This window comes from Leptosomus discolor, chromosome 19 (assembly GCF_034619465.1).
Source record: "Leptosomus discolor isolate bLepDis1 chromosome 19, bLepDis1.hap2, whole genome shotgun sequence".
Lineage (NCBI taxonomy): Eukaryota > Metazoa > Chordata > Aves > Leptosomiformes > Leptosomidae > Leptosomus > Leptosomus discolor.
The window spans coordinates 11,690,671-11,715,130 of NC_141409.1; the positions used below are offsets into that span (position 1 = coordinate 11,690,671).

Sequence of the window (24,460 nt, forward strand, 5' to 3'; positions counted from 1 at the left end):
CCCTCATTAGCAGGCATCCATTAAAAAGCATCAGACAGGCAGGGCCAGGGCCCCGCTCCGCTCGCCGTGCTGCAAACAGCTTGCAGGAGGAGAGATGGCGAGCAAAAGCTGCTGCTTTATCCGCTCTCCCTCCCCAGCCAGTTCATTGGGTTATTACTCAAATTACAAGCGAGAAATCCACCACATTTTCATTAAAAACTTCCCTGTGGGCACCCTGTTGTGCTGCGCTCCAGCTTTTTAACAAGACGACAGGATGCAGGGAGGAAAAGAAAATGTGAATTTATAAATTAGCGAGCGGACTCCCTCCAGACAGCTAATGACGTCTCGGAGAAAGAAAATAAAAACACCATTAGTCAAGTGGAGGCTAATCTGGACGGCTGAAGCAGGAGCGGGTAGCTCACAGCCTGCCTCGGCTGTCCCCACAGGCGCTGACCTCCCCGCGGGCTCCATGATGGGAATGTTTGTTCCCTGACCGCCCCTGCAGGCAGCTCCCAACACCCACCCTGCTCCCAGCCAATTTGTCCCAGCTTGTTCCCATGCTGTGTTTGTCCCCAGCGAGCAAAGGTGGCAGGCAGCATCCCCCCCCTTCCCGTCCAACCATGTCCCTGCAAACCAAGTTGGCCAACACCCAAGAGAAAGGTCAACAGGCGGCAGCAGCCCTGGGCAGGGCAGCCAGTGCTGGGGACACATGGAGAAACAGCCACCAGCAGATGGCAATGGCTTCTCGTCCCACGAGGAGACAGAGCGTGGCTCTCCCAGCTTGGGCAGGGTTTGATTTCTCCTGGCAGTTGCTCGCTCCATGCATGAAACACTCACTCGACCGCTGGTTTTTGATGAAGAAGAGCTTCAGCCGTTCCTTGAAGGTGTTTTCATTCACGTAGAACTCGACCTGCACCCTGAAGGGAAAGCATCCAGAGGAGCCCATCAGCGAGGTGGCAGGTTGGACCCCGAGCCCCACAGAAGCCTCATCCCCCCCATCCCGACTGGGTGATCCCCCAGAGCAGCCCATAGCAGACCCTGGGCTCAGCCCGATGGTCCCAGCTGCTCTCACAGTACCAAACCCCCGGTACCACCAGCCGTGAGCACCAAGACGTGGTGCATCGACTACCAAAAGCAGCAGATGTGACCCACGGGGCCAGGTCTGCTCCAGGTCAAGGGCTTTGCTTTCATTTACATGCAACCAGTTGACATCAGACTTGCAAACTTCTCCTTTCCCGCACACTTTACAGCGTTCAAAGCCTCTCAGAAACGTGGTGCCTTGGAGCAGCCTCCCCCAGCAATGCTTTATCTGCTCCAACCCCCTGTGGCTGCAGCAGTGCTGGAGCCGGTGAGGGCAACGTCTCTGGTACACCCATGCCCTGGCTTTGCCTGGGTAGGAGCAATGTTCAGCGTTGAAGCTGTTAAAAAACGAATTCGATCTAAAAGGAGAAAAATTCCCTTTGTTGCTAAGATACCACATTTGGCCATTCCAGAAAAACCCAGGAGCTGCCAACCAACTCCCAGCGTCACTTGGCATTTGGAGCCACTGGTGACTTGTGGCACGGCGACAAGGCAGAGAGCCGCCTGCCGGGACACGTCGCAGAAACCGGCAGGGAGGTGCCACAGGTGAGACTGAAAAATGCCCCGTCCACTGCTGTGACCACCACGGGCACTTCTTCACCTTCAGCTGCTCCAGTCTCCACCACCGACCCCCACCTGCAGCCCTCCTGCCGGTCCCCACGTGCCGGGTGGATGCCCACGACCGCGTAGGTTGGGGAAAGCCTCACCAAGGCTGGGGGCTCCTCCCCACGGATGCCGGCAGGGTCTGGGATCAAGCACACCCCGCTCAGCCCATCCGCCGCCCGCCTCTCCTAGTACTCTATAAACGCCCGCCGCCCTGTGCAGACTCCCTCCCTCGCACTAGGCAGGGTTATAAATCACCCTCCTGCTTTGCAAAAGGGTTTGTTTCCTGATGCCTCGGCTTTAGACTCTGAGCAAGACAAAGCCTGTTCATTACTGTTACAGCTGATAATGGAGTTAAGTGCAATGAATTAGCCGTTTCCCCTATTTCACTGTATTCAAAAAGTCTCTTAAGTAAGTGCTACTATTATTACTATTTTTTTAACTGCTCGGAAGAGATCATCAAGATCTCATTAATCAGGCATATTACCAAGCCAAGGCACAGACCAAGGCGAGCGAATCCACAGTGACAGTCATTAAACCTGCCACCCCCTTTTATTTCGCTTGTGCGATCCCCGTGCACACGTGGTGCCGGCTCCAGCCGAGCGTGCTGCCTGGCACACGCCACCGAATCGTAATTTATTGGAAAGCAGCTGCTACTCACTCTGACAACAGAGAGAGAAACAAATATTTACTGAGCGTTAATGCCGAGCTGATTGGGCAGCAAGTTGGGAAAGGGTTTTATGAGACCCTCATCGCTTGGGAGTCTCATGTCCTGGTACCCACTGGCACCCTCTGGCATTTCACAGCCAGCCTGACTGCTCGTGGGGAAACCAGCCGGCGTGCAAGAAGCATGGCGCACCCCTGAGAGCTCCTCGGGGCTTCTTGTGGGCTCCCTTATGAGGTTGAAAATGAAAATTCAGCTTTTTAACTCGCAAGGCTCTCATGGACAAGAAGCAAAGGCACAGAGAGAAACCCATAAACCAGTAACTGCTCTCTGGCTTAACCTCCCTTGTTGAGTGACGCAGTGGGAACCCACCGGCAGCTGCCTGGTCTGGCGGCTGGCAGGGACCGGGTGACAGGCTGGGGGTGGCTGATCCACTCCGAGAGCCCGTCCTTCAGCAACTCCTTAGTGCTGCTGGAGCAGCACAGCCTGGAGCAGGTGGAGGTCAGCGGGTGGGTGAGATGCACCCGCCCGAGCCCCTCTGGTTCCAGAGCTGCTGTAGGGAGAGCCGAGGGTCACAGGGTCACCTTGTCCCCATCCGTAACGGAGGTGACAATAACCAACAGCCAACAACCGTAATGGAGGTGACAATAACCAACAACAATAACCAACGGTGGGGCAGTCACCAAACCCGTTAAGACGTTTGTCTTTCGTGCTGGTGACAGTGCCAAAGGGAAGAATGCTCAGGGACGGCTGGCAGTGCTCAGCAAACCCTTCAGCGGCAACGCGAGCACGTCGCTCCTCACCGGGATATTTCATAGCATCGAGGGAGGAAAATGCTAAAACACAAATGCACCTGCGGCGGCAGCAGTGGAGTTTCACCCAGACCATACCTCACCCCAAACATCCCCAGCCAGCAGCGGCAGGGACAGGAGCTGAGCCTGCACCTCTCCTGGGACCCCGATGCTCGCGGGGACTGGCCAGCCTCAAGGGCAGGGAGGGCGACGGGGCCTTTGCACCGAACCCAGCGCGTGTTCACCAGCCGCACTCGCTGGCACAAGAAGGGAGCGGGGAGGAGGGACCTGCTGCGGGGACAGCAAGCGCTGGGGAGCGAGCAAGAGGATTTATGAGCACTGGCTCAGCCAACACGATGCCTCGGGAGCAAGCAGCCATGAATGCGGAGCTCCGTAAGCACAGCTTTAACGCATGTTAAAATTAATTGTTTCCAAAGCCAGACTGGGCAAATAATTTACCTGTGTCAGGGCATAAATCAGCTGCCACAACTGCTCACGACACTGCACACACAAGCTAATTTCTCCTTCTCCTTATTAAAAATGCCCAGGAGATGCTAGGAACTGGTCTTCAGCTCCGTCATGAGCGCTGGGCACCCCATTCATCAGAGTCCCTGAGGATTCAGCGCATCGAGGAGAGGGAGGCTTCAGGGAGCACGATTCCTCTCCCAGACATTCGCCTCCGTACCAAAGAAACAAACAGCAATATAAATCTCTGTCGCCAGACAGATGGTTGGCTGATCTATAGCATTGCAGCCCACCTCGAGACTATGAATATAAACGCTGATGGATAAGAGAACTGAATGATTAGAAGATATCTAACTTTTTATGACAAAGTAGCCCGTGTATTCATCCATCATAACAGTTGCAGGAGGAAGAAACACATGAAAAGCAACTGAAGCAAGTCGGGGGGGGGGGGGGGGGAGGAGGTGTTTGTCACGGCAAAGAGGTGACGAACTGAAAGTGTGTACGAAGAACTTGCTCCTGTGCAGACAACCTGCCCTCGCTGCTAACTGGGCTGAGCCCTTGGAGCTGTACGGGGGTCTGCAGCCACAGCCCCCGCTGAGCCCCAGCAGTGCCCATGGGGTGACTGTCCCACGGGGTTTCTGTCCGGAGGAGGAGGGAGGGCAGAGCAAGGGCTGCCCCAGCACTGGCACCCACCCTGCCAGGTTAACCCAACGCCCCAGAGCCAACCCAGGGCTGAACGAGCGATGGCTTTTACCAGGCACCAGCAACCGTCAGAAAGTATCAAAGCTCCTACTCCGTTTCCAGCCGAGGGAAGGAGATGATATCATCTCAAACGCACCCTTTAATTTTGTTGTCAAGAAGTTAACTTCAAATAAAAATCAAGCTAAACACCGACTGCATTACCACCCCAAAACGCACACCCCGACGGGCTCTGCCTTCACAGCGGCACATCCAAGCTGCTCCATTCAAACTGCCCCGGCCCTGCTGCCATGGCCAGGCGTCCCTCCCGCCAGCCGGGCATCCCATCCGCCAGCCGGGCATCCCTCCCGCCAGCCGGGCAGCATGGTGCCAGCCCAGCCCGGCCAGCACCGAGGGGTGCAGGCAGCAGCACGCTGTGCGGGAAGGGAGCAGGCAGCACGCCGCTTCCCCCGCCTCCCCCCCGGCTGAACCTCCCGGGCAGTGCAGATAATCATCACCGTACAAGTTTAGTTACAAGCCCTCTGCTTGGAAGTGTAATTACTGCTATTATGCACTTCATAATGCCTGAGCAATTTCATTTTCTTTGCTCGGTTATTTATTGTACTTTATTAATCTAAGATTAGAGGCAATTTGTTCTAAGATGATGAGCTCCCAAAAAAGACACAATAGTTTGTTCAGAAAAGTGCAGGTTGCAAGACCAGGATGAGCACAGCCCGGCTTGTTGGCATTAAAATAGACACGGAGGAGCACAGCCCCAGCTCCATACTTGGGATAAACACGCTCCCCTTAAAGAAAAGTAAACCACAAAAAAAAAATAGCAACCCACGGGCAGCCCCATGCCAGGGCTCTCCCACACGGGCAGCGCAGGCAGGGACGGGGGACAGAGACGTACCCCCAAGATCTATGTCCCCAGGAGACTTACATGGGCAGTTGGGCGCAGGCAGGTCCCCTCCGGTCCCCGCGGCATGTGACAGCCACTGGGCATGGCCTGAAAACTGAGACGGCTCCCAAATCCATCGGCCAGCCAAGGGAGCGAGCTGCCACCCCCGCGCTGGGACGCCGCCCAAAGCCTCCCTGCTGCCCTGCTGCTTTCCAAAGAAGGGCTTAGGCACCCAGGACGCTTTTGCTCTATTTTATGATAGGGACTTCTTGCCGTGAGAAGGGTATCGTCAAATAAATATGGCTCTTGAAAGACAAAAATCTCCAAAAAAAAAGAAATCTCAGCATGTCTCCACAGCTCCAGTTCTTGCTCTCACACTGCTGCTGGGTGGGAAATGCCGCTCTAGTCCCAGGAAATTTCCAAGAAACTTCCTTCATCATGTAGTGGGGTGCAAATAAGACCCTTATGAGATTTGGGGGGAAAAAAAAATACACCACAAAACCCCAGAAATCTGTGCAAACTGGTGGCTGCCAACACCCACCTCTGCCAAGGCAGTGCAGTCCCAACTGAGACCCCCCCCGCTTCATCCCCTCACTCCAGCTCAGCCCAGAAGACAGCTCTGCATCCTCCCTGCAAAACCACCCGGGTCAAATACATAAGAAATGTGCCTGTGACCATGTCTGGGATTAAAGAAATGTGCTGATGGCCCCAGGGGGCTCACCAGGGCCGGGCTGCGGGTACCAGACGTGGCCCTGGGCAGCGGAAGGTGAGGAGCAGCGCTGGAAGCGCAGGTCTGCGACGTTTCCTCTCGCGGCATCCTGCAGCGCAAGGGGCAGCAGAGGATGTTGTGCACAAGGCAGGGTGCTGCTAACAGCACCACACCGCAGCCAGGCCGCCGCCAGCCCTTCGCTCAGCCACCGGCCTGGCACAGGGGGCAGCCGGTGCCAGCAGGGCCCCGCGGGGCATCAGGGCAAGCTGAGCAGAGGCCAAAATCCTTCCCAAACAAACCACCGAACCAGCCTGCTTGAGGCTTGGATTCCTGCTGAAGTAACCACGCTAACTACCCAGACAGACACATCAGCAGCTGCCAGCTCTCCTGATTTGCTTCAGCGTTGCTCTTTCCTACTTTTTCCACCGTTTTCCTGATGGTAACAGGCATTTGGGTACAGAAGCTACAGGGAGACAGGTGACACCGAGTGAGCTTTGCGTCCTGAACCCCACCCCTGTGATCTATGCGTTCACCACCCTGCACCTATCCCGGGGCAAGCAGAGAACAGGGGGGCAGCTACGGCCCTTCCCACTAGGGCGACCGGCTCGCCGGCGAGACGAGCTGCTCCCAGCGCAGGGTTTGGAGATGGAAAAGGGGAATAGCTGTACGGAAAACCTGGGCGCCTGCCAAAGCGAGAAACAGGGAACAGGCTGCCCCCACGCTCAATAAGCGGTAATTGAACAATTACTCCGAGGAGGAAGGCTGTGGGTTTCAACAAGGCTGAACCGGCTCAGCGCCGGGGAGCATCCAGCTTCAAAACTGTGCGGGGCTTCACGGCTCTGTGGGGGCATCTCCCCCTGCAGCCCCCCCCGTGCACCGAGCAGCCGTGCAACCTGCAACGGGGGCTCTGCAAAATCTGCTGCCTGGTTTTGCTTCACTGCCTGTTCTGCCTGCTGCAGGCTCGGCTGGCAGCCCGTGGAGGTGCAGGCTGTGGTGCTCACAGGGCTGTGTCCCTCATTGCTGGGGAGGCGTGGGGGTTCACCCCTCCTGTGGAGAAGCTGGGCAGGATTGTTGCTGTGCTGTGGTCATCCTCCCACCGAGCCGTGTAGCACCCCCAGCACGCTCGCTAGCGCTGCAGCCGGGAGCTTTCCTCCACGGATATCCCAGCTTCTCCATCTCTTCCTGCAGCAGCTTCTCCAATAAATCTCCGGCACATTTTTAAACAAGAAAGCATGAAGTAACCAGAGAGGGACCGGGAGCCAGGGCATTGCAGATTCCCCTTCCCCCCAGCCCAAGCTGCTGACCCACGGAGGGAAGGGGAGAGAGGAAACCTGTCTCAGGGCAAAGGGCTGGGGCCAGGATGGCAGGTTTCAGTGCCTGGGAGGTATGTGAGAGCACCTGGGAGACCAGTGGGAGAGCCTGCATGGTCCAAATGGCCACCAAGTACTTCAAACTGGAGAAAGCTGACTATTTTCTGCAAATCAGTCTTGTCCCCCACCCCTCAGCAGGTGCAATACTGAAGCCGCTTCCCCCCTCGTTCTGCAGGGTCCCAGACGATCCCCACAGATCGTGGCAGCACCCCGCCCCGGGATGCTCAGCAGGTCCCACATCAGCCTCTCGTGGGCATCACCACAGCCACCGTGGCACCACTGCAGCCACCACGGCACCATCACCGCCACCACGGCGCTGTCACAGCCACCGTGGCACTACCGCAGCCACCATGGCACCACCATGGGAAAGCGGCTGCTCCTGCCGTCTCCGGCCTCTTGGCCAGGCTGCCTGGGTGGCCTCGCCGGACTGAGGAGCACTCTGAGCCACAGCTCACGCAGCGCCAGGAATGAGTTTCTTCTGAGCTGCTCGGCCTCCGGGCAGAGCACACGCCGAGGCACATCAGGAATGATGATTAGCAAAACCGAATCCCACACCAATAGACACGCTGCACTGGGAACCAAGATGCTGTGGCACACATTGCCCCAGGACCAGCTCAGGAGCTTGCTTCTTCAAGATTTTATGCATTTACCATGGGAATAAATTGGAAAAAAAAAAAAAAAAAAAAGCATCTCCTGTTTTATTATGGAGTGTGATTTTTGCCCAAAGAAAGAGGCGATATTGCCAACCACTCTGCAGGAAATTAAACACAGCTGGATGCAGGTAATGTCATCCTGGCTCCAGCAGTAACACTGCAGTTTTATCTTTGGGGGATGAAAAGCAAGCTCCAAGCAGCCACTTCAGGAAAAACTCTTGCCCAAGACCAAGGCTGGCTTCACAGGGCAGTCCTCACGGTCACGCATCTTGCACCACGAGGTGAACGATGCCCTGAACTCATCCTGTGTCGGTGGGACAAAGGCTGGGCAGGAGGCACCGCACTGAGCACACAAGGGCTCCGCTGAGCCAGGACACAGGCGTTGGCCAGCCCTGACATACGCTGCAAGAAAGGCTTCACAAATCTGTGGTGATCGAAAAGAAATGTGCTGCTGGACTTCTTTTGCCTGCCTTTTTATTTTTTTTTTTAATCAGGGAGGACATTGCAGTGGAAATGGGATTTTTATCAGTTCCTCGTTCCCCGGAGGTCGCTATAATCCCTCTCCAACTGTATTCAGCAGTTGCAGAGCTCATTTGCAGGCACCAAACAAAGCACTGGAGGCAGCGGGGATGCACTCAGGGGCTGGAGTTGAAGATCTCTCTGTGCAAGTGCCCTCAGTACCAAAGAGCAAGGGGTGGTGATGCATGGTGGGGCCGGCAGCGCAGCACTGACCCGGCAGCACCCCCTGCTCCCAAAAACGCGAGTGTGGCTCCAGGGTGAAGCAGGACACTCTGCTTCATCCCAACACTCCTCTGCTGCCTCTCCAGGCTGGGAGCCCCCTGGGGGACACGCTGCTGTGGATATCAGCACGCACGTGCACCGTGGGAAGGTGGCACAAGGCAACCACGGCCGAGAAGAGCCAGGGGAGCACCAAGGAGCTCCGTGCCGTGCTTGCATGCAACCCTACCGCATGTCGGGGAGCGGGTCCTGGCCCACAGCCTGCTCCTGAAGCTGGGTGCTGAGCCAGGCAGGACGGGGAGCCCTGGCCAGCAGCGATGTGCTACGTGGGGGCCTGATCCAGGCCTCTCCCTGCAGGGACAGAGGGCTCTTGCTCGGCACTGTCCAAGCAACCACATCCCCAGCCATGGGCCCTGGGTAAGGACATGCTCATCCCCCCAAGTCATCTTCCCGCTGCGTCTCCCACCCAAGGTCTTGGCAGCCTCACAGATGCACGGAGCAGCCCCAGCCCTGGCCCCATGCTGCTTGCGGCCGGGCAGCGGCACCACTTCCTCTTAATAAAATAATAATAAAAAAGATTAAAACCCAGAAAGAGAAGAAGTGATGGACTAACACGCTGTGTTTTGTTTGGCTTATTTGTTTTGCAACATTGGAGATTGACACTCATGAATCTGCTCCTGTAATTGCTTCTGCTGATGAATCTGGATTGTTTAATTAGAGTCTGAGCACGGAGCTCGTCGCTAATGGTAAACACCAATTTGCTGCCAAGGGTATCACTTCTTCCCCAAGAAACTTGTCTGTCTTTGAGCGCAGCTAGTCCTCCCCATGGTGGGAACCATTGGTCTTTCAGAAGGGTTTGCTGGTCCCGTACACAACTCCTTGGTGCCAAGAGCAGTAAAGGACCAACCTTGTGCTTACCAGCGCCCTTAAAAGCAGAATAATCTATCACTAACTTAAAGGCAAGGCTAACCACTGCTCTGGGCAGCAGGTACTGCCCAAAACACTTGGCTCACAAGACACCATGCACACATGCACTACACAAACACCACAAATTTCAAGGGTTTTTTGCTCTCCAGAGAACGTCACTGGCTTTTCCCCAGAGGAAGAGTGACGGTCCCCGGGGCCGGCGGTGCCACGGCTGCCCTCGCCCCCTCCCCACAGTGCCGGCGCAGGGAAACGCATGCGGTGCACTTACTGCGAGAAGGAGGAATCCACGCTGAAGTCCTCGGGGTGAGGCCTACAGAGCGAGAGCATCACAGGAGGTGAGGGACACGTACCGCTGCTGGGCATAAACCGGTGCAGCAGCCGGAGCCGCGCCGCGGCGAACGCCAACGCTGGACGGACAAGTGACAGCCCAAGTGCTCGGCCGGTGGCGCACTGCACCTGGGATGTGTCCCTGCTGAGGTCCCCAGGATGGCGACATCGGGGACCTGGCGATGCTCTGGTGGCTTTGCCAGTGTACGGCCCCTTTAAGGACCCAGCTCCATGGGTAAAAAGTTGGTGGGTTATTTTTTGCTTTTTGTTGTGTTTTTTTTAATGAGTCTCACAAACCGCCTCGCTGCTCTGTCTCAAATCAGTGTCACACTTTCTGTGGAGAAATTAGATTTTGAAAGATGAAGGTTGGGGTGGTTTCAGGAGCCTGACATTGCGTTTCTTCTACGGGCACCTTTGCAGAGGTGATTTTACAGGTGAAGATCAGAGAAGGGAAAACAAAAAAAAAATAAAATAAAAGAACAGATAGGGATGACAGGGATAACACGGGGGGTCATGGCAGGGGGAGAAAGGACATAAAGATGTATGAGAGCAGGTGGGAGGTGAAGGAACCGTGCTCGTGTACTGTACATCCCACAGACAGACAGACAGACAGTAGCACAGTGCTGTGAAACAGAGCAATTACTGCTGCGAAGGAAAAAAATCCCTTTGCAAAAACCACGCTCTCTTCGAGACATAACCACCCCCGTGGATGACCATGGGTCCCTGCCACCTGAGCTGGAGCCTTTCCCTGTCTCCCAGGGCCCAGCAGTGCCCTCTTTCCTCTGGTCATTTAGCGTGAGTCAGGGCAGTCGAGAAATATAACCAAAGCAAAGGGGGCAGTTGCAGCTCGTAAGGGGTTTTGGTTTCTTTTGCTTTGTGGTCTATGAGTCCACAGCACTCCAGCATAGTCCAAACTAAATAAAAGCAATAAATTCAATTAAAACGTGAATCCAGAGGAAAGCTAACTCATCCCTCAGCTACAAGGCACACAGAGCGGCCTCCCTGCGACATGATTTAGTCGGCTACTACTCTTCTTTTATTATCTGTGCAGGGAGGAGCTCAGCGCCTTGGAGCTGAAATCCCTGCAGAGCGCGCAGGCTGTGCCAACCGCCGCCACCATCCCAGCCGCCACCGACAGCAACGTCCCCCCGCGGCAGACCCAGGAGACCCGTGGGAGATGCTCAACTCGGGACACATGCCCAGCTTGGGAAAAGATGCTGGGGGCCTTGAGGGAGGGAGCTGGGGGAGACAGCCTGGGGGCTGAGGAGGAGCTCTGTCTAGACGAGAGGCTCTGCCCTGGTTTCACCAGGATAGAATCATAGAATCAATTTTCTTTTCAGGAAAGCCGCATTTTTGAGAAGACTGCAGCACCTGATTTGGTGAGAACAAAGCTGAGAAGACACTTTATTTTAGTTCATGGCCGGCCTGGTATGTGGGTCTCCACAGTGATCAAGATCTATAGCAGTTTTGAGTTAGCCAGGTGCTAAAGCCAGAAGGAGCAAAAGCCAGGGCAGCTGACCCAAGCTGGCCACAGAAGTACTCCCTACCATAAACATCACACTCACTATAAATTGGAAAGTTTGCTGGGGCCGGGCTCTCTTCCTCAGCAGTCGCCCAGAGGGTCTCTCCCATCCTTCTGCTCTCCATCCACTGCTGGGAGCGCGCAGCTCGCGACCGCTATGTGGGCTGAGTATAACTTTGTGTATTTTATATTAGTATTAAAATTAGGTTTTTAATTATTATTTTATTAAATCTGTTTCCATTTCAACCCCCAGGTCTCCTTTCCTTTTCCCAGTTCCCCTCCTCAGGTGAGGGGGTGGCACTGGGTGACAGAACAACTGACTGAACGAAGACAGGCTCCCACGCAGCCCCGCTTCCCACGGGTGGGTCAGGAGGTGCTGGGGTGCTCACAGGGAGAGTCTCAGCCCTGGCCAAGCCTCTGCCACAGCTCCTGGCCCCCAAGAAACCCAACGGGGGTCCCGCAGGCAGCCCAGCACCCTCAGCCGGGGTTTGTGTCCCTGGGGCCAGCCTTGTCCACAAATAATCCACTTGCAAAAAGGACCTGCCATCTTCCCCCTCTGCCCTGCTAATTTTTAGCTTGCTTGTGCAACCCTCCTGGAGCTGCAAGTTTGTTCACACCCAAGTGGTCTCTTGTGCCATCTCCCTCAGCAATAACAAGCCCTGGTGTGGGTCTATCAGCTGCGCCGTCCCTCGGAGCAGCCCTGGCATTTATTAACGACAAACAACCCAGACTTTCTCCAGCTGCAAACCAGAGGCAAGCGCAGCCTCGGGAAGGAGCCCCGCCAGCTCAGCCTCCCTCCTGCCAAATTGGATTATCCCACATTAGCAGCAGGGGCTGTTCAAGCCCCTCCACTCGCGTTGGGTTTTGCAGGAGCCCTTTATGCCTCGCAGAGATGTTTATGGGGAAGAAAGAGCAAATGATTTGGTTTTCTCTTAATTTACTGCCAGCTGGCAACTGGGAAGACTGTACAAACAGGGGCTTATTTCAGCTGCAGCTCCTCAAGGAGAAGAACACTCCTGAAAACCAAACAGCAATAGCACATTTAACCATACAGCTCGACAGGGTCCTGCAGACCCCGAAGGTCTGGTATCCCATGGGTCCCAGAGCACTGGGCTGAACTGGCATGATTCCCAGGACACCTTCCCCAGACAGGCAAGCCACAGGCTCATGAGGTGAATAAATATCTCATTCACAAAAAAGGCACCATGAATAAAAGGGACTCCAAAGCGATGGACAGACCATAAACCTCCCCAACAGTCGCTCTGGCCACTCCGTGCCATGGTTAAAGCACGTGCAATAGAACAGTAACAAACAAAGTGCTCAGCTTCCAGATGAATGAACTGCTTTATGCTGATCACAGGGGGAAGAAGCGACCCTGAGATGTCACACTGAAATCTCTCCTTCTTCCCACCAGGCACACAGATTCTTATAAATGGCCTAATTGCTGAGAAAATATGGAAAAAAAAATAAAGAAAATTAAAAATCATTCCAATTCTCATCTGAGAAACAGCTGTTTTCCAGATCCCAAAAACTTTTTTAGAAGTGCAAGCCTGGCCAGAGTGGAGCTGCTAGCCCAGCACCAGAGGGGCTGCACAAGCATCCTCCCTCGCTGCTCCTCGCAAACTCCGCCCCAGCCTTTGGACTCTGCAGTGTCACTCATCTGACAATTAATCCAGGTTAACTGCCAGAGGGGATTAGCAGAATGCCAGGAACCCTTTTGTGCACAGTCTCACTTGAAAGGAAAAAGTGGATTTACAATATGCAGAATTAAAGCCTTTTAACCAAGTCAGAAAGGTTACACTGGCTTTGAATGTGTTCTAGATAATCTACTTTAAATTCACCTTCTGATTTCATCCAGATCTGACTCCCTGAGTACCTCTGTGCAGACAAACCTCAACTCATCTCTTTCCTACCATGGAAGATAACTATTACCCAGGGGCTGAGTCCCACCTTTGTTCCCTGATGGGGTCTGGGAGAGACGTGCTGTCCCCAGACAGGGAAAGCCAGGGCCACTCGTCTTGGCCCTGCAAACCATGATACCAAGCTCCTGGCTGGCACAAGCAGCACCTCCCAGGGAGAGGGGCACAGCAGGGAAGAACGAGAGAAAGGAGAGGAGCAGAGGGGGAAGAAACTTTGCTGCTACAGAGACAGGTCTGTCATTGCCTTTCAAGCTGCAGCCCTTTACAAAATGGAAAGGTTTTATTAGAAGGTGAAGAGACAATGGCGTATTTATTATTAGAACAAAAGACACTAAAAAAGCTTGCTTATGTACAAGAGAGAGCAATCACCTGCCCACCCACACAGTGCAGCAGCTCCTCGGCTGAGCAGCCACCTTGTCACCCCGTCCTGCCTCCTTGGCTCCGGCTCCAGCACACACCAGCAAAGGCAGATCTCCTCCCTGGAGCTGGGCAGGGATGCGGGCAGGCAGCACCCCCCAACCCCACTTCATCAAGGATTCAGGCCGCAGATCTGGTCCCCTTCGCTCCAGGGAGGCGAAGGCAGCTGTCTCCGAGCCCCAGCTCTCCTCCCAGCTCTGCCAGGGCGCGGTGGGATCTGGGCGGCATTTAGCTCATCTGCCTCACACAGATAATTTGAGGCTAAGCACTGTCCCTGTGTTTTGAGGGTTTGAAGATGCTCAGATGGAGGAGAGAGCAGCAAAGCACGGCAGCAGCTCCGCTGAGCTCGCACAGAAATCCACTCCCTCCCAGCAAACTCCCTGCCAGCTCCGCGCCTTCGCCACTGTCTCCTGAATTTTCTGGGAGGTATTTTGGTAAATGAAGGGGATTAAAAATTCACTTCTGGTCCTGCAGTTCCTATTACTTTCAAGTGAAAAAATATAATCCTGCCTTGACTAAAAGCCCCTGGAAGTTACAAAGACACAAGTAATGCCCTGCCATTACCCCACTCAGCTTCAGGCTGCTTAATAACCACTTGCAAGGCTCAGAGGCATTTCAAGATCGATGTCTCAGAGCCGGAGGAGAGAGCTATCAGATTTAGTGCCCTTTAGCCCCGTGTCTCGAAACACCTCCAAGGCAGGGACGAGATAGGGAGGTTAAGATGAACCAAGCGAGGTTACTGCTTGGGAAGTCTTCCCGAAGCGGTGTTCATCCTCTAAGACATGAGATGCACCACGGTTCCTACCATATTGACAGTGAGAAACTCATCCCCCAAAATAGCCTGATGTGAGAAGGACAGATGGGAGGAGACAAAAAAAGAAAGTAAAGAGGGGGAGAAGGAACGAGCAAGAGGAAGGAGAAAGGGAGAGGAAGATGCATGCGTCCTGCTCACAAACACGCACGAGAGGGGAGGGCGTGCTCAGCACCAGGGAAGGGCAGCCCACCTCCCCGGCTGCGGGACGGAGCAGGGGTGACCCCAGGGAAGGGACTCCAGCCCCCAGAACCCCCAGTCTGGAGGAAGCTCAGCAAGCTGTGCTGGCAGGCACCTGGAAAAGCCGCTGACAGCTGCCTGACGGCTGGAGAAGTGCCACACGAACAAACCCTCCCGCCACCAGCAGCAAGGCATGCCAGGCAGGCAGCGTGAGCACAGCTGCCTCCTCCCCCCTGAGCAGGGCTTCGAAGGGCTCTTGTTTCATCCCAGAGGTAGTTCTTTTTTTTTCTTGGCGCTCCTCTGCAAAACCTACATCGCAACTAAAACACACAGAGTTTAGAAACAAACAAGGCGCGGGGCCAAAACCGCAGCATCGCCCGCTGCAGCCAGACAAGCCATTCCCAGCCCAATGCCCGGCAGCTCCTGGCACTGCCTGCAATTACCTTCCAGAAAGTTTTGGTTCTCCCAGAGGGGTGGGCGCCACCAAGCCTAGGCACTGGGCTCTGCCCACTGGGCAAAAAAAACCCTACAGATGCTGAGGTTGCTCCAGAGCACACCTCCCTGCCTTCCCTAAGGAGCTAAAGGAGTCTCTGAGGTCCCATCAAGCGGCTGAGCCCTGCGGAGGAAGGATCGTGAGCAAGCTTGGAGGTGGGCTGCGAGACCCCCCGTGTGCCACAGTCCCACACAGCGCCGGCGGCCGGGCTGGCAGCTGGTGCCCACTCAGAGGGATGGCCACGGCTGGCACCCCCCTCTCACTGCAAGCAGAAAAGCCTCCACTGAAGGAGGAGGAGGAGGAACAACGTGCTAATCCCCATGCCCTGGTGGGACCTGATTGGGAATGAGAGACCTAAAATAAACAGAGCAAAACCCCAAGTGCGCGTTTCGAGTGTAGGCATCCTTAGGTTAGGTGCCTCGTCTGCATGTCAGCGCCTATGTAGGGCACCGAGATTTTCAGCGGCGCTGGCGTCTCACCAGCAGCCGTGGGAGGAGTGCTCAGCGCTTCCAAAACTCAGCCTGTTCCCCTCAGGCGCCCGGCTGCCAGCTCGGGGGGTTAGCATCACCCTGCACCCCCGGGGAGGATGGGGGTCTACACGCTTTCTGCCAGAGGGTGCCTGGGGACAGGGATTTGAGGGATGGGGACCACAAACATGGGACCAGGCACTGACACACATCTGAAACCTGCAGAAGGGAGCTCAGCGCTGAGCCCCTGGCTGGGACACGGTGATGGGGGTCTTGTCCCCGTGCAGAGGAGGGGGTACAAAATCGGGAGGATAAGCAGAGCTCGGGGGTTGTCCCAGCGCAGCTCCAGGATGAGCACAAGAAACAGCCGGGCTGAAGCCCCCACGCCGCAGCCAGGGATGACATCGCTGGCCGTGTTTACGAACGGCGCTGTTTAGCACGAAGGATGGCAGCTGTCAGCCCACTGTGCCGGCAGCCGGGCGCTGGGATTGTTTCCTGTTCATCAGCATCAAGCAGCGCGTTCGCATATCGCCCTTAGAACGGAGTTCAGCCGCTGAGCGCCCTGCCCACCCTTTTTTTGCAGTGGTCCTACACTGAGACCACGCTCAGCATCACACAGCAACACCCGCTGCTGTGTGGGAAAGAAACGCCCAGGTTAAACGGCGGGTGAGCAGTCCCACCCGCCACAGAGCCGTACGACGGTGCGCGGAAGGACAACCCCACGAAACTACACCCAAGGCTGCGAGGAGAGGCACTGCTCAGCGGACACCTTCCCGCAGGGACACTGGGCACAGACCCACAGGCAGGCTGGGTGGTTGGACCCCAGCTCTGAGGCCAGCCCATGGTTTGGTTACTGCCAGAGGAAGCCTGAGAGGTGCCATGCTCCAGTCTGGGCAATCATCGCAGAGCATCAACACCCCGTCAGCAAACAGCCGCGCGGCACAGCGAGCCCTGGCGTGGACTCAGCACTCTCTGTACAGAGATACCCACCGCCAGAAACACACCCCGGCGAGGGGCTGCCCAGCCCAGCCAGAGGGAAAGCGGACTGAGGCCAAAGCACTTTGTGAGCAAAACCCTCTGGATGCCCCCCAGGCTCTCTTTCAGGTCTTCTGGGTGAAGGCTCCCGCAGGAACCCTGCCTGCAGCGATGCCAATTCCTGCCCACCCTGGGGACACGCAGAAGAGCTGCCTTTGCAAAGTGGCACAGACAGTCCCAGCTCAGAAAGAAGCAGTGCAGGGGCTAGGTCTGGCACAGATGCAGAAATCCTCCCCTAACTAAACCCTGCCGATACCACCAGCCTCAGCATTTCTCAGATTTCTAATATAAACCCTCAGCGGCAGCCAAGAGAGTATCAGAAGAGGAATTGAGGCTGGACCATGTGTGTTGGCAAGGGCAGGGGTGGGCAAACCCCGCTCAGGGGAAGTCCCTGCCACAGCATTTCTCCTGCACAAAAACAACGCACCAAAACTGAAGTGGCAAACCATGCTGGTTCACTGAAGACAGAGATATGTCTCCAGAAGCTCTTTTGTTAAAGAAATATTGAGGGGGAAAAGAAAAATTAGCTGTTGATTTATTGTCCCCACGGGAGGGGTTCAGCAACACAGCCCAGCAATAGTTCGACAGCAGGGGGAATCACACCCAGGCACTTGCTGCTGCGACCTGCTATGGAGACCATCCCCGGGAAACCGGGCTGCAAGGACAGAGTGGTTGTAATGGTTTCAATGGCCAGACCGGACCTTTCTGCTAGTCTGTTTGTGTGCGAGTGTCAGGCGATGAAGACAGGTTTGGTGAGACCTGTTTGTTAACGCCTCTGAGGGGAACAAACATTGATTGGTCAGAAATCACATTTTCGGACACGTTGGGGTGATTTCCTCACTCCCCAAAGTGCTTTACCTCCAAGAAACGTTGCGTTGAACTCGCCCTAGCAGAGTGCTGCTTCTTCTCACTCAGTAGACTCCAGCCACCTTGTTGACTGTAACACGGCTGAAGCAAAGTCCCATTTATTCCTGCCAAAAATATCTCGAACCGAGAGACGAGGCAAGGCTGCAGGAGGTGGGACTGTGCAGACTGAAGGAGAGAAAGGCAGGCAAGGATCTGAGTGCTGCCCTCAGCTACCTGATGGGTGAGGTGTAGGCAGGCTCCTCTCGGATGCACACAGTAAAAGGACAAGAGGGAACAGGTACAAGGTGCAACCAAGGAAAAATTATTCATCCTGAGAGTGACCAAGCCCTGAACCAGGCACCCAGAGAAGCTGAGATATCTGCAGCCTGGGAGATGCTCAAAACTCAGCAGGACTTGTCCTGAGCCAGCTGAGCCAACTTTAAAGTTAGTCCAGCTTTGAGAAGGGGTTGGACCAGAGCCCTCCAGAGCTCCTCTCCAATCTCAACTCTTCTGCAATGCTAATTTCCTTCCCCAGACCTCAGCAGTTCAGGTTGCACAGAATCACAGATTCTGGCTATCAGTGTGTCCCAGGACAGGCAGTGGTCAGAGTTTCCCCTACTTTGAGCAGAGCTGCATAAACAGGACATGATTATCTTGTAAAAAAATTTGTTTTCTTAAACCCACATCTCCGGTGTTACAGAGAGATCACCAGCCCACGAAACGGGATCCAAACACAGATATTTGCACATCCTCACGCCTGCCAGCAGCTTCCTCCCAAACACAGAGTCGCTCCATGCAGAGCACAGCGCAGCATTTGGCTTTTCTGCCACTTTGCTCCCCACCACAGCTTTCTTTTTCAAATTCCCCCAACACAAGCCGTACAGGACCAACCTGTCTCAGGAAAAACCCGGTTTGTAGGGGAAAGACTCAACCTTTCACGGCTTTCTCCAGCTGCATGATTGCTGCGTATCAGGAGAGTTCCAGTGCCCAGAGGCAGAGCCTGCCCTCCTCGGAGCGGCTGGGAGGCTGCCCTGGTTGCATCCCCTTCTCAGAGCAGCCCCTGATGTACAGAAGTAGCTCCCAGCATCTTCAGCGGGAGCTGCTTCCACACGAGCAGCCTGGGTCGGTCCCATCCCACCCACAGCTCCCCATCCACAGGAAAGCGTCCCCGTCTTGGATGCCCAGGGCCAGCCCTCAACTCCCCTTTTTGCCTCCAGGTGTGGGATAACACATGGCAGTGGAGAGTTTTCTCTTTAGATGAATGCAAATTCTTTCCTCTTGTTTTGGCTGAGAACCCCTAAAACCTTTGAGATGCTGCAATGACTAAGAGACAGAGTAAGGAGGTAAATAAAGTAGGTGAGAATAAACTCCACGGGTTTCAGTCACCTAGAGAATTCATTTGCATCCCTGAGAACATCCTGTAACACGGCATCTTCCACCGTCACCCAGTAATTTCACTCCCAACTCCCAGTGACAATTGTCACCGCTAACTTGATAACGCTGCTTAGGTCGGGCTTTGGAGGAGACGAAGCATCTCAAACATGCTATTCATCATTTCTGAAGCAATCTTCCTGCCTTTGTTGCTTGCACACACACACCCCGAAAGAGAAATGCACAAATCTCAATCTTAATTGCCAACTCAACTGTCAAGAAGCAGCGCACAGAGAAGAAGGAAAGCCGGGCAGTCGGGAATTCAGACACTGCAAGCAGCAGCTCAGAGGGCTCTGCCCACCACCAGAGCAGTGTCGAAGTGTTGACATCAACTTTACCTCTCAGCAGCATCAGTTCCTTACAAGACTGCAGCAAAACACTTGAAATTCCAATGAAACCCAGGGAATTGGGTTCTTTTCCAAAGCCCTGAGGCACCCTGGTGTGCTCTGCACACTTGGCCTTCCGGCAAGGGTCCGCTAAAACGCTGTAGATACGCAATTTTTGGAATTATTGCCCCCTACTCCCTCAGATCCAATGAGGTCTTGCAGCATCCCTCCTTTGTGCCATGCTTCACCCAAGAGCCAAGGAGAGTCAGCCTTGAGGATGAAGGTTTGGCTCCCTAGTCCTGGGCAGGAAATCCCCGAGCCCCTGAGCTCAGGAGAGGAGAAGCCTCTCATGGGTGTTTACTCAGAGCTGATTAGCAGTGGTTGGGATGAGTTTGTAGGAGTCCCCCAGCTGCAAGTAGGAGTCCTTTTCCAGCCCTAGCGCATCTGGATGTGAACACCCTGGCACTGTTATGAGGGGTACATCAGCAGTACCTGAAAGGGCACAGGGATGAAGCAAGCTCACCCCAACAGCTCCACCAGCTGCAGTGTTCAGGCCATGCCTTCAGAGACGGGGGTACCCCCAGAACAAGTCCATCTTTGACGCCTCTTTGAAGCAACGAAAGCGAGACACAAAAACGAAGCGAAAGCAGTCTGATTGACTCTGGGAGCAGATACAGATCGCTTGCCAAAACATGCTGAGACCACACAAGCCTCAGGGATTTAGTTCCAACGCACCCACACGATGCCCATTTGCAGCTTTCCACACATGCAAGCCTTTGCCTCACGAAGTCAGAAAGCAACGACCCACAAGATCCAAGTGTCTGCTCACCAGAGAACCAGCAGCGGTGCCATCTGGAGAGCTGACACACCACCCATCAGACCGAGACACGCACTCCCAGTTCCGCAAGTACGCCAGGACTCTGCCTCCCAGCCCTGGAGACTAAAGCATGCGCCCGGCACCGCTCGGCACCGGGGGAGCAACCATGCCGATGCCTCTGCCTTGCTCCCGCAGTGCACACCTTCCCCAGCGGGGACCATATCTGCTAATCCAGGCTTGTTGCCATCTTCCCCCCAGAGCACCAGCGAGATACACCAAGATACTGAAGCTGAGGTGGTTAATTCCTCCCAATCTAAAGCCAAACAAGTAAAATTCACCGCGAGCAGACGCTTTCCTACAGTGCCAATTTGCACTGGAAACCAGAGCTAGAAACAGCACCCCATTGCATCCTAGAAGATGTACAGTACACATGACAGGTGAGGCAATTTTTGCTGAGAAGGAAGACAGCATGGATGGGCTGAAAGGCTGAATGGATGGGGAAAACATGAAACAGCAAACGGAATGTACAGAACAAGAACTGAATTACTGACATACGCATCCCCATCATAACTAGGGGACTTGGCTTCTTCCGAAACACTGTGATTCAAGTGCAATGTGAAGCATTTTTATCCTCCTGAAAAACAGCTCGTTTCTTTCTGCACACATCAGCCGTGTGCTTGCAGAAAGAGGCTGCAGCATTTTGTGTGGTAGCTTTTTTTTTTTTTTTTTTTTTTGCAGTTGTAAATAAATTATTCCTCAGATGGGGGACAGAGCATCTCTTCTTCAATGCAAACATGGTGCTTATGTGCAGTGCATACTGTGGCGTTAGTGTAAATGAGCTTCAGTCCTATACTGCACAGACAAGGCGCAATGCAAGTTAACAGTGTTGGGTGGCAGCCCCACTGTCTCAGGGCTGCCATTCAGACATGCTTTTGGCATATAAAAAACCAAGAAGCACTTATAAAAAATTTAAAGGAACTGGCTTTCTTCTGCTCCAGCTACCTATTTCATAACACAACTTTGGAGCTGGTGCAGCTCTTTAACATAGCCATCGGAAGGATTTGATCCACCACCCCTCCAGCCCGTGGTGGCACTAATCATTTCCCGCTCATTTAAAAGATAAAAGGTGCTGCCTCCCCCACCCACACAGCCCCACGCATCACTGCAGTCCTGCTATACCTTTGTCCGACATCACTCCCCAAGGATCCCATCCTCCGAGCCGGTAACAAGGGGCTCACCCCATGGACGTCTTCTGTCGTCGCTGGTGGGACAGTTTTTACATGGGAATTGCTCTCTGAAGGGGAATTCTTCAGCTTGGCTCTTGCCATCCTGCGAGCTCTGGCTGCCTCGCCGACTTCCTCCTCTTTCCCCCCTGAACTCTCTCATACATCGCAATCCTCACCGCATTCAGTTTAGAGCTGTCGGCACGTACCATCTCCTTCCTCCTTCTCTCTCCCCACTCACGGCTGCTCAGTGGAACAATCCTGCCCTGTACATTTATTTTAGTAGTGAGGGGAGTCAAGGCAAACTCTCTGGCCTTGCTGCTGCAATGAATTTGGTGCAAAACGACCGAGAAAGCATCCACAATGCAGAAATCTCTGAAACAGCTTTGTTTAGTAAATAAGGTAATTGCCTTGGCTGCCTCCTTTAAAAAAACGATTGCACTGCTCTTATCACCACAAGCAGGGCAGGGGCTGAGGGATTATTTTTTCCCCATCCCTGTTTTTCAGTAGCAACGTGAGGGGGAGGAAGCTATTTTATCTTATTCCTCTGTGTAAAGAGCAGTGTACGGACTGCATGCCAGGGAATAGACTCAGCGCACTTGGCTCACGGACAAAAAGCAGCGGAGCAAGGTCCCCTCCTAAACACACCCGCTGTGAACTGGGCAGAGAGGAACTCGCTGCTGCGTCCCTCTGCGTGGCCGTCGGCCACGGGGGCTCCAGCGCTGCTCACCTGGCCAGGCTAAAATCGCGCCCGGAGAGGTGCACGCTGCCAGTCCCAGGACAACCCGGCTTTCCCTCTTCAGGTGAGAGCCAACACGCTTGGCATCGATTGCTCAAGGCTTCAAACAGAAAACACTGCGGCCAGGGGCGTCCCGAGCAGGAGCTAAACCCATGAGTCCCCCCCCGCGCGCAGGCGGGGCTGGAAAGGGGAACGGGGGGACGTTGTGCATCCCGCCCTCTTTTGGGGATGCCACCAGCCCATGGCTGCTCCAGCTCGTCCTTGATGGCAGCCCTCAACGCAGAGCGTCTTCGAGTGGACCCTGAGGGTGCCGCAGGGTGCTGGGCCGGAGCTGCATCCCTGGGGCACAGGGCTCAGCTCTGCAGGCAGCAGCGGGCTGGCACCACCCCACGGCACCCCAATACCACCCCACGGCGCACCGATGCTGCCCCACGGTGTGCCAACACTGCTCCACCGCACACCGCTGTCGCACGGCAATGCTGCCCCACCGCATACTTTAAAAGAAAAAAAAGGAGTAAATTCACTGACTGATCACCCGTGAGACGTCATGACATGAAAAGCCAACGCAAATAATTAAACTTCACCACAGGATTTCTTTAAAGGGAACATGATGTACAAAGAATCTGCATGTTGATACCTGGAAGGGTCTTCCCAGAGTCTGAGAACAGACGGGCAAAGTGACGGCTGGCTTTGAGGTAAGGGCAGGAACTGCCCTGAAACGGGAAATCTGGGATCCAGAGTACCTCACATTCAGAACGAAAAGCTGACATTTTCCTTCAGCACCAGCTGTGCCCCCTAACCGCACTGCACACGTCCAGATACCCCCAAGGCTATCAGAGCACCCGGCACCACTGCCCTGTGCCAGACTCTGGGAAGAAAAGGCCGGTCCTTTTCTTCCTCTCTCTCGCCAGTGAACTGTCAGGCACGAGCTCTCCTCGCTGTTATTCCTCCCAAGAGCAGTACCCCACAATGACTTACCCTGTGACACAAAGGCAATTCCTGGCTGCTCTGGGAAGAGAAACCAAGTCCCCGTTTCCTGTTAACCAAACCCCTGTTTTCCTACTCAGAGCATTATCTCTTAATGGGTTTTCACCATAAGATATACTTTATTTCAGCATTTTGAACTGCAAAATGGATAAAAACCCACAGCCCATTTACTAATGTGCCAGCTTTCAGCGTACATTTAATTTCTTCTTTTGTCTCAAAGTGATGCAATGCATTCTTTTTCTAACAGAGTCATTCCTTTCTGCTTCATGGTGTGCTTCAGCCTCATCTTCAACTTATTGCTCCGTATCTGTTTACTTCAGGGTGTTGTTCTCAAGCCCCAAATATAATTCCTGCTGCCAGCCCTCCGGATTGGGCTGTGCCCAGCTCAGGGCCTGATGGATCCTCCTGGACAACAGGAGTCACTGGGGCAACCACGTCTCTCTTTTAGGGAGCTATTTGCAAATTCTACATTGTATTGTATCCCTAATTCCAGAAGAACATTAATATCAGGATTGAGAATAAATGTGAAAAGTGGCTTATGCTTAAATCAAAATCTCAGCACTAATGCCATCAAGCAGCAGCACTGAACAGAAGAGGTCTTAGGGAAAGATCCGGTGAATTTTAACAGAAAATGGAAACTCTCCTGCCATACTTCTGCCGTATAGAAGGTGACAACAACCACATCAAAGAACCCCTTGAGAAACCCAGTTCCCGCCTGTGGCAGCCTCTACAAGAAGACACATTTTCTGTTAAGCACTTAAACACAAACCAAGACACGAAGACCAGAACAGAGGGGAGAGATCCGACGCAGGTCACCCGATAAAGCTGCTGGTTTGAACAGCCATTTCCCTTCCAAGGGAGAAAAGAGGGGGCCTGACGCTGAGGAGAACCTCTCCGAGGCTGGATAATCTCACAGAGCGACTCAGACCGCTCAGCTCTGCGTTGGGCTGCTGCAGCAGATCCTTTGCTGTAGTTCTGTCAGAAAAATATTCCCCTCTCGGGCAATGCAATGTGTGCCACACTTCACCTAAAGACCTACAGCCCCGGCAGCGTGTCTCCTCCCAAGTCACCTCCCAGAGAGTCACCGAGCACTGTCGGGTCAGGAAGAGCAGCTGAAGGAGAAGCAGCCATGCAGGAACCCAGGGCAGAGGCAAGCCAGAGCTGGCTGGGTCGCTGAGCCACCAGCCACGCAGGAAAAGCACCCTGTCCCCCTCGACAGGGGAAGCCGGGGCGCTGATGAGAAAAAGGGAAAACCAAAAGCACTCGAGTGCTGGGTTGTTGGTGCAGCACGCAGCGCTCTGTCAAAGGGTAAAGGTTCGCAGTGAAGGGATAAAGCCGCTTCCCTGTACCTCAGAAAGTGAA

General features: G+C 54.4%; 1 protein-coding gene across 5 annotated transcripts in view; it reads right to left on the minus strand.

Annotated features, from left to right (window-relative positions):
* Window positions 1–24,460, minus strand: part of KCNT1 (potassium sodium-activated channel subfamily T member 1) — an 88,395-nt gene that overhangs the window by 24,087 nt on the left and 39,848 nt on the right. For 4 of the 5 annotated variants that reach the window (XM_086475601.1, XM_086475600.1, XM_086475604.1 and 1 more), the window contains one exon: window positions 817–896. In XM_086475601.1, coding sequence (XP_086331727.1) covers window positions 817–896 — 80 coding nt within the window. Of the gene's footprint in view, window positions 1–816; window positions 897–9,826; window positions 9,869–21,328; window positions 21,478–24,460 lie in introns of those variants that run through there. The other variant, XM_086475602.1, reaches the window with a different exon arrangement.